We start from the raw sequence: 10,569 nt of genomic DNA, 5'->3' as shown, positions 1-10,569 counted from the left end.
GATAACGATAAACGTCACCCTTTCAAAGCCTAGCCAGGCTCATGGGCCCGGTTTCCCGGTTTCTATGGTGTATGTGTTCCCCCCACAGCTGGACAGGACACCAGTCCATCACAGCATTACTCAAGAAACAGAAAGAAAGAGTGAGAGAAAGTTGGGACGAAATAGTACAGCAGGGTTCACCACCATCCCCTGCTGGAGCCTCGTGGAGCTTTAGGTGTTTTCGCTCAATAAACACACACAACGCCCGGTCTGGGAATCGAAACCGCGATCCTTCGACCACGAATCCGCTGCCCTAACCACTGGGCCATTGCGCCTCCACATATACACAGATAGCACACTCGAAAGCTCTGGATCAGTAATATATATTTTTGGAAGTTAAAAGTTGTGGCTGGTCATAGAGTAAGCAATGGTTATGCACCTATAAAGTGCTTAGCAGTATGGGCGACTTGTCAGACATTTGAGTCCAATGAATCGTCTATACTTATGAGTCATTTAAAAACCAATTGTCACGCTATGATTGCCATAACTTTTAACTTCCTAAAATATATATGCATATCTATATACATATAAGAGGGATGACCACTAAGTGGACATCCATTATGCCTGAAGAATACCACCTATGGTCTGACCACTAAGAAAATCTTTTGTTAGTGGTCAGACCATAGGTGGTCTTCTTCTAGCATAATGGATGTCCACTTAGCGGTCATCCCTCTTATATGTACGTAAAATAATTTTTCTGAATCTTCACATTTTTCAATATGCTAGGCCACTGGTTTTAAATTGATATTAATCAAATTAATATTTAATTTTTCACCCTTATTATTTAAATTATGCATATCTATATGTATATATGCATGTGGGGGGGTGTGTATACACACATGTGCGCGTGCACACACACACGCACACACACACATACAGATATATATGTGTGTGTATGTATGTATATATATATATATATACACACACACACACACACACACGCACGCACGCGCAATATTTGAATAATTGGTTGTTTGATAGACTAAACTGCCTAGTCATTATTGGATTTGTGTTTTAGTGGCTGAGTATTCCAGAGACAAACATGCCTTTAAAGTAGTCTTTGGGCCAGCAAAATCACCATTACACAGCATATGGTTAGGTTATACTTTTGAATTACGGATACAATCGATGTATCAGGTTTCAGCACAGTTTCTACCTGCATACTTTCACCTACTAGGGTTGGGTGGGCCAAAGTCTGTTATCAAAGAACATGTGCCCAAGATTCTGTGCTGTGGGAGTGAATCCAAAATTCTTGTGAGTGTGAACTGAACTCCTTAACCATTTCATACATACCAACATTGTCATCATCACCATCATCATAATCGTCGTTGTTGTTGTCATCGTCATCATCATCATCATCACAATGTCCACTTTCCTGTATTTGCATGGGTTCAGACAGAATTTTGTGAGGCAGGTTTTCTATGGTTTGATGCCTTTCCTGCCACCCACCCTCACCTGTTTCCATGCAAGGTAATATTTTCTCCATGCCAAGACATATTCTCGCAGAATAATGGGAATGAACGACACTGCTTGTATGTCAGTGACACTCATTTACAACTGTCACTCAGTGTCAAGATAAGGGTATATGTACACAAACACACACACACACATGCATACAAACACACACACACACACACACACATATGCAATAGGCTTTTTTCAGCTTCCGTCTACCAGGCTCTGGTCATCTTGGGCTTATAGTAAAAGGCACTTGCCCATGGTACCATGCAGTGAGACTGAACCGAAGACCATTGGTTAATAACCCTCCTCCCACCTCTCAAATAGCCTCCTCTCTTGTACTCAGATATGTGGAAACTTCTATATAGTTGTTTGACCAGCTAGATATAGCAGCGAAATGCCTCTTTTAACCACACTTGATCTAGTTAACAAAAGAGAGGACACATTGAACAATGTAGTTATGCAATAGGTGACAAACTAGGAGTGGGACGGTCATGGTTAGAATGCTTTTGATTGTCCAACCACTTTGTGAAAGCTGACCAGGGGCTGGACTAGAAAACTTACCATAAGTGAATATATGAGTGTTGAATCTCTTGGAACAAAGAAGGTTTGGGAGTCCAATCCAGCCTATCTGTGTCTGCTAGATCAAACTTATATGAGGTTAAACAAGAATGGTAACAGCATAATAAATATCCATTCTAAATAAAATATTTGCTGTTATTAATTCTGATATTCAAAATTGATCCCTATTGTCAGAACTGATCCCTGTTTTTAAAGATTTGAAGAAATGGCTGCTATTTTTAACAATTTTGAGTGTCTCTGTCGAGGTTTCCTTTTTGCTTGAATAAATGGCAAGATTTTAAGTACAGGTTTACATGCTAGTGTTATTATTACCATATATTACGTGTTGACCAAAGTACAAATACCTTTAACATTTGCATTACAACTTCTAGTTAAGTTAATATTGGAAGAAAGAAAACTTCAAACTCAGTGTGAAATAAAAGGAAGTAAACAATTGGATCAATGCTTAAATCTAAACAAAAGGGGTAGGGGAGATAACTCCATGCTTTGAATATTCATAATAGGATGACAGTAATATTTCATGTCTTGCAAACAACTTGCACATGCAAGTGCTACCAGTCGAGAGCTCCGCATACTGGAAGCCAGCAAGTGTATGGGGTCATCAGGAGAGAATGCGCGCCGTTTCGGGACCTACCTCTTGATGGCATCAATGCGCATTGCCCCCCCTCCCCTCACTGATATGAGGTCCCACTTGCTAGATCAACATTATATTAGAAGTTGGTGTGCAATGTGGGGTATAAACATTAGTTTAAGGGCTAAAATGAAGTGGGGTAATGCAACATCTGCATGAGAGTAAAATAAAATTTTAAGAGAGCAGGGAATAAACACCAGAACAAGGGTTAGATATGCCTGCAGTTATAGAAAATAAAGCTTTTACACATTGAGTTATATAGGTATGTGTTGAGGGGAAATGAATATTAGCATTAGGGCTAAATAGGCAAACAGTGGGAAGCAGTGGTGGAGGGCATTCACATGAGTTAAATGGGCATAAAGAAAGGGAGAACACTAGCTCAAAAGTTAAACAGGTACACAATAAGAAGAGTACATTTTCTCAAGGGTTAATTCTTAAACTGCTGTGCCACTAGTAATCACAACTGTCATTGGGTCTTGGACTGCACATAACCAAAATTCAAAGAGTGTTGTTTTTTGGCCAAATGTTGTTGTTGGCACTCCGTTGCTTACGACGTCAAGGGTTCCAGTCGATCCGATCAACAGAACAGCCTACTCGTGAAATTAACGTGCAAGTGGCTGAGCACTCCACAGACATGTGTACCCTTAACGTAGTTCTCAGGGATATTCAGCGTGACACAGTGTGACAAGGCTGACCCTTTGAATTACAGGCACAACAGAAACAGGAAGAAAGAGTGAGAGAAAGTTGTGGTGGGAGAGTACAGCAGGGTTCGCCACCATCCCCTGCCGGAGCCTCGTGGAGTTTTAGGCGTTTTCGCTCAATAAACACAACACCCGGTCTGGGAATCGAAACCGCGATCCTATGACCGCGAGTCCGCTGCCCTAACCACTGGGCCATTGCGCCTCCACTTTGGCCAAATAACAGGAACTAAAAAAACTCCTCTGTACTAGAAGCAAAATTTAGCCTCATTTTAAAAAGAACTTCCCTGTGAAAAGACTTCCTGTTGGCATCAGGTATGCGTGTATTTGTTGTTCATTCAGTGGATTTCTTCCTTTGATTTTCAAGCACCATGACGTGTAAAGTTCAAATCAGGGAGTTAGAATTCAGTGATATTAATGATTTCATTACAGAATGAATGCTTGGTCTTGGAGGAGAAAATACGCATATTTTAGTGTCATCTGTACACTCCAGCAGCCTGAGTGATATTGGGATTTAGCAATTGTTACTAGGAGTGGAGTGAGGACATAGTTGATCCTTGTGTTGACACTTTCATTAGTGATGTGGGCTCTACAAAACCTGTTAAGTGTCTCCAACTTTTCCGTAATGGAATTGTCCTGAGGATGAGCTATGAGACCACAGGATATGCACATCTACAAGGGACAGCACCTTCATTAAATCAACGGAGAAGATGAAAGTATATGTCAGTGCTTTTTCTCTAACGAGAGATGTTCAACTTTCAGGTTAGAGAGGCTACAAGAGCACAAATTCAGTTATGAAACAGGAAACCCAAGAATCAATATCTTGTAAATATATACTCTTTTACTCTTTACTCTTTTACTTGTTTCAGTCATTTGACTGCGGCCATGCTGGAGCACCGCCTTTAGTCGATTTTCTCGACCCCAGGACTTATTCTTTGTAAGCCTAGTACTTATTCTATCGGTCTCTTTTTGCCAAATCGCTAAGTTACGGGGACATAGACACACCTGAATCGGTTGTCAAGCGATGGTGGGGGGACAAACATAGATACACAAATACACACACACACACACACACACATATATATATACATATACACGACGGGCTTCTTTCAGTTTCCGTCTACCAAATCCACTCACAAGGGTTTGGTCGGCCCAAGCCTATAGTATAAGACACTTGCCCAAGGTGCCATGTAGTGGGACTGAACCCGGAACCATGTGGTTGGTAAGCAAGCTATTTACCACACAGCCACTCCTATATGAAAATGTTTTATCAAATTCTAGTCAAATTATCTCTATTCAACCTACCTGGGCTGGTGACAGTGACATGACAAGTAAAGTTTATAACATACAACCAACAGTTATTACATCCTATCACCAAGTTTCACTGAAATTTATGTAGTAGTTTTATAAATATTATTTCTATACTGGACCAACTGCATTTTCGTGAAATTCTTTAGTTTCTAACAGGACTGGAGAGATTAGCATAGAGAAAATGCTGCCAGAGTTTGAGAGGTAAACAAGCATGTGGTGAGAGGAAATAAATATTAGCTCATGAGTTAAATGGGCTTTCAGTGTGAAGGGAAACATCACAAAGGTTGAATAAGCGTACAGTAATAGGGACTAAATTGTAGGCATATTTTGATGGGGGGAGCATGAAAATGTTGAGCAGAAAGCATCATAAACACTAGAGCATAATTACATTCCTTTAGACTCTTTGCTTGTGTTCCTTCAATCCTAAATCCCAGATTCTTTGTAGCTTTGCATTGCATTATGTAAGCGATTCATTGCAAGATTTATATGTAAAAAAAAAAAAAAATGCAGTGCAGCCCCATTATAAAGTAGTTGTTAAGATCCACAAATATCACCGTGGAAAATCGGGAATCGCATTAAATCTGGGTTCAAGAGAAATTAGGAGGAGTAAAAAAATTATCCAGGGATTAGTCTGGGGCATGTTATGACAGGGCTGCACTATGCTTTCAATCCCAGCATCATTCTGAAACAAATGTGCCACCTTACAGCAACCTCCTTATTTGATCCCCTACAGCAGCTGTTACAACTTCTTTCTTGCTCTTGTCAACTGACCCTTGTTTTTTTTTTTAAATATATATAAATATATATGTTTTTTTTTTTCTTCACAGCAGCTTTAAAAATGATGATGATATGAATGTTCCAGACACTAAAAAAAATTTCCCTGTTGATTTTGATCCACCCCACATCCCCCTATAATTGTTCTTTTATTATTTGGACTGGGGTACCAGCATTCAGTGGATTTATTTTCTTTCCTTTTTTTTTTTTGTTGAAGTGGAATGTATCAGAATCAGTATTTTCTCATATTTAATTTTATCAACCTTTGATAAAGAAGAATGAAGTGAATTAGGTAAATGGGCCTGAGAGGAGGTAACTGAAAGGGAATTCTATATAACAAGGAACTATTATTGAATGCCCCTAATTTTTGGGGTGGATTTATTCCAGTAAATATGCTGATGTATCCTCATCACTGATGAGGTAGTCATAATGTTCAAACAAACTCAGAGTTATCTCTCTTATTTATTCTTTTACTTGTTTCAGTCATTTGACTATGGCCATACTGGAGCACCGCCTTGAAGGGTTTATAGTCAAACAAATCAACCTCAGGATTTTTTTTTAAGCCTAGTATTTATTCTATCAGTCTCTTTTGCTGAACCTCTAAGTAGGGACGTAAACAGACCAGCACAGATACAAAGACACACACTCACACAAATATATATATATATATATATGTGTGTGTGTGTGTGTGTGTGTTTACATGTCTTAACATGTGATGGTTGTAAATGAACATCATTGTCAGTCAAGCAGTGTTGTTTGTTTCCTATCTTCTGTAAAAATCATACTTAGCCATGTGAGAAATTCTTCCCTTATTTGGAAACAGCTGAAGGTTAGCTACAGCTAGGGTATCTCGCTGAAGAAAATCTGCCTCAGTAATTTCAATTTGACCTATGCGAGCATGTAATAGTTGACATCATCATCATCATCATCGTTGTCGTTTAACGTCCGCTTTCCATGCTGGCATGGGTTGGACAGTTTGATTGGGGACTGGTGTGGCAGAAGGCTGCACCAGGCTCAATCTGATCTGGCAAAGTTGTTTCAGATGGATGCCCTTCCTAACACCAACCACTCCGAGAACGTAGTGGGTGCTTTTACATGCCACCGGAACAAGGGCCAGTCAGTTGGTTCTGGCAACGACCATGCTCAAAAGGTGTTTTTTACATTCTACCTGCACGGGAATAAAATGATAATGATGTTGATGTTGATGATGATGATGATTTGTGTGTGTTAACAGGGAGTGAATGAAATCAGTGCCGCAGACACCTTGCAGTAATTTGCTCCTACTTAGTTACCTCCCTATAAACCAAGTATGTGTCCCTTTTGTTTCTTATAGTTCTGATAAAATATTTACCGAAATATCAGGAAGGGGTTAATATAAACTACTTCAACAAAAAAAAAAAAAAAAAAAAAACGGTGGGGAAAAATCCCTGAATTTGGTTTCCAGAAATGGCCACAGGCCTACTAAAATGAGAAGTGAAAAGAACACAAGTTTATGTAAAAGTAAAAGTTCTTCCTTTGTTCTGAAATCTTACATCATTTTCTGAGATGACTTGATATAAATACACTTTGTTTTAATGATAAAATATGTCTGTCTGTTGCTGTTTTATCTCTAACTTCTTTCTTGTCATATACCTTTTATTTTGATGATCAAAAGTTTCACCCTATTCCTGTTACATTTGTAACCCCTTTTTTGCTCCAACTCCTTAATTTAATCATCAAAATATTTCATTGTTTCTGTTGCATTTCTAAACCCTTTCTTGTCTCAACCCTTAATTTGATCACCAAATATTTCACTGTTTCTGTTATGTTTCTAACCCTTTTCTTGTCACAACCCTTAATCTTATCACCAAATGTTTCACCCCTTTCTTATCGCAAATTTTGTTTTGATGGTCACCTATTTCACTCCTTACCTGTTGCATTTCTAACCCATTTTTTTTTTTGTCACAATCCTTATAAGAAACAAAGTTAACTGAACCATGAAAAGAGTCTCTAAACCTGCTAGAAATATCAGCCAAATCTCTCTCAAATCATAACCAACTGTTACCAAAATAGGATTAGAAAAAGGAATAAAGCTCCTTTTCAAGTCATACAAACTCTTCCAGGTTTTTGTGGTTATATTTCTTCTGGATGGGACACCAGTCCATTGTAAGTTTATGCATCTTTGCCAGCTGAGTGAACTGGAGCAACATGAAATTGCCCAGTCCAGGAATTGAAACCAACCACTAAGCTATGCACCTCCACTCATCGAAATAGACTAGATAAAAACACAGGATGGTCATGTTTGGAAAGCCTAGTAGCTCTGTAAATTTACTTGTTTAGGGCTGAACTAGTGTTAACTAGTAAACTGAATTGTATTAAAAATGAGATTTGAACCCCACACTATGTTGGTAGAGGACAGTAAGTTTTTTGGCTGTGCAGGGTAGAGGTAGGTTTCTCTTTTTTTTTTCCCAAGTGCTAGTATGGGTTTGTTCTTTTTCAAAGAAATTCTTCACAACAGCTTTAGCATGCTTTATCCTTAGCTATGTTGTTTCTAACTCTGTCTCCAACTTTCAAGTAAATATGTGGTCTAAATCCTAAAATACTAAATCAGCATTGTTACCAATTAAATCCTTTAGCATTTAAGCTGTCCATATTCTACCTATTTTATCTCTTAATCAACTAGATCCAGCCTCTCACACTTAGCCTACAATGCCATTGTAAAAATAAACTATAACATCATTGAAATCTCAAAGCTACAAAATAATGTATGATTAATTCAAAAGAATAAGAATTAGCAAACATTAGATTTGACAGAGTGATCTGAATGTTAAAGGGTTAAAGTTTTGTACTAAATGGGTGTTGGCATGGCTGGCTGGTTAAAGGAGTCCATTTTGCAGTTGCACAGATCTGGGTTTGAATCACTGTATGTCACCTTGGGCAAGTGTTTCTACCACAGTCTCCCATCGTCCAGTGGCTCATGAGTGAAAACTAGTAGATGGCAATTGAATACACATCTATTAGGTGTGTAACTGTGGAATACTCAGCCATTTACAAGATGGATTGTACCTGTAATTAAGATCCCAGCCTTGTCACACATGGTAGTTACCTTGACTCTGCTTCAGAATTACATTAACGGTATGCATGTCTGTGGAATCCCTAACTACTTAGACAGAATTGGTATTCAGCTGAGTAAACCTAACAGACATCCATTTAATTTATTGCTAGTAAAATTACATAAGTGTGGCCCTATCTCTTTTGTCAGCCATCACTGGTAATGACTTACTTTATTTTGATGGGCAATGCTATGTACATTTCACAGGGCTTCCAACTCTGGGGGTGGAGAATAGAACAAGTTAGGGATCACTTCTGTTATTGTGATATCGTCGAATTGGTGACTTGCTGTGAATACAACAGATTAGGCTGTTTACTGACGGTACCCAAGTACCCTTGTGATGGTGGCGTTGTATAACTAGGTGACAGAATGAGTCTCCTTGCAATGTTCTCTGATCTCTTGTATTTCTAAATGTTGGCTTTAAGTTTTGGTGCAGGGCCGGCAATTTCAAAGGAGGGGCTAAGTCGATTATATCGACCCCAGTGCGTAACTGGTACTTATTTTATCAACCCTGAAAGATGAAAGGCAAAGTCAACCCTGGCAGCATTTGAACCCAGAATGTAAAGACAGACGAAATATCACCAAGCATTTTGCCCAGTGTGCTAACAATTCTACCAGTTTGCTACCTTCTGTGTTTCGAACTATTAAAATCTCTTCAGTGTTGTTGATTAGTCCCAAGTCAGCCTTGACCAAGCATAATCAAATCCAGTGATCAAATCCATTTCAACCATGACTGCCCAATTCTGTAACTTGAGGGTATGCCCTGGCACATTTTTACCACCAACGTCTCTCTTCTTCAACTGGGATAACTAAATATCTCTCATACAGCAAGTCATCTGCTTCTATGCCCCTGTCATATTTGGCTGAAAGCCACCTCCCTCAGTACTATAAGTGCACCTCAGTTGTGGGGGTTGTGGGGCCTTGTCTTGGGAGCTACTTTGTGATAGCACTAGTGCCCAGGCCATGTACAAAGCACTCAGTAAATTTTCTGAAGCTGTTGGCATTAGGAAGGGCATCCAGCTGTAAAAACTGTGCCAAAGCAGACATTGGAGCTTGGTGCAGGCCTCTGGCTAGCCAAGTCCAGCTGAACCGTCTGGTGATGATGATGATGATGAGGATGATGATGATGATGATGAGGATGATGATGATGATGAGGATGATGGTGATTGTTGATTGCATCTGTGTTTGCTTTTATTTATTTTTGTTTTAATGGCAATAATGGGAATTTGGTGGAGAGACAATAGGGTGGGATTTGGTGGAGATTTGGTCACTATTTCTAGCAGCTTGAGTGGATGTATAAAAGCTCTCCCATTGTACCTCTCCCTTTGTACCTCTCCCTTTGTACCTCTCCCTTTGTACCCCTCTCTCTCTCTTTCTCTCCCTCCTCCTCCTCTAGTTCCATTGCTTTTGTTATTTTTCCTTCATTTTTTGGTGTGAAAGGAATGAGCTGGTGTTTCTTCTAAAACCACTGATTGTTCTCACTCTATTTATTTATTTTTTTTTTGTTTGTTTGTTCTTCATATTAAAAACGAAAAAGTATTCTTCTCTTTCTGAAATTTGGCAGACATCTTCTCCCAGTGGATCGTACTCTTTGCCCTATGACGCACCTTTGCTGTTGACCATTTTGCTGCCATTACAGCACCATGGATTAAAGCATTCTCGAGTAGGTCCAAATCAAGTAAATGCCATGCATCTTAGTTTTTTTCTAATATCCAGTCAGTGTACATTTGGTGATGGTGCAACTTGTAATGTTTTTAATCATTATTATTCTTATTCTTTTTCTTCTTATTATTATTATCATTGTTATTATTGTTATTATAATATTGTTTGGTTGTTGTTGTTTAGCACAGAATGTATGTCTTTAAAAAAAAAATTGCTAATGTATTTTTAGAAATCTGTGTATGTATATCTATATCTATCTATCTATCTATCTATCTATATATATATATATATATATATATATATATATATATATATATATATAT

At 38.6% G+C, this 10,569-nt stretch overlaps 1 protein-coding gene across 12 annotated transcripts in view; it reads left to right on the top strand.

Annotated features, from left to right (window-relative positions):
* LOC106868187 (unconventional myosin-IXAa) overlaps positions 1-10,569 on the top strand; it is a 213,418-nt gene that overhangs the window by 144,560 nt on the left and 58,289 nt on the right. For 7 of the 12 annotated variants that reach the window (XM_052972194.1, XM_052972200.1, XM_052972199.1 and 4 more), the window contains one exon: positions 10,149-10,262. The exons of 4 other annotated variants lie outside the window; for them this stretch is intronic. In XM_052972194.1, the coding sequence (XP_052828154.1) occupies positions 10,149-10,262 (114 nt within the window). The remainder of the gene's footprint in view (positions 1-10,148; positions 10,263-10,569) is intronic. One more of the 12 variants, XM_052972192.1, reaches the window with a different exon arrangement.

The sequence above is a fragment of the Octopus bimaculoides genome, chromosome 12 (genome assembly GCF_001194135.2).
Source record: "Octopus bimaculoides isolate UCB-OBI-ISO-001 chromosome 12, ASM119413v2, whole genome shotgun sequence".
NCBI classification, from domain to species: domain Eukaryota; kingdom Metazoa; phylum Mollusca; class Cephalopoda; order Octopoda; family Octopodidae; genus Octopus; species Octopus bimaculoides.
This window is presented reverse-complemented; position numbering and strand designations above follow the sequence as displayed.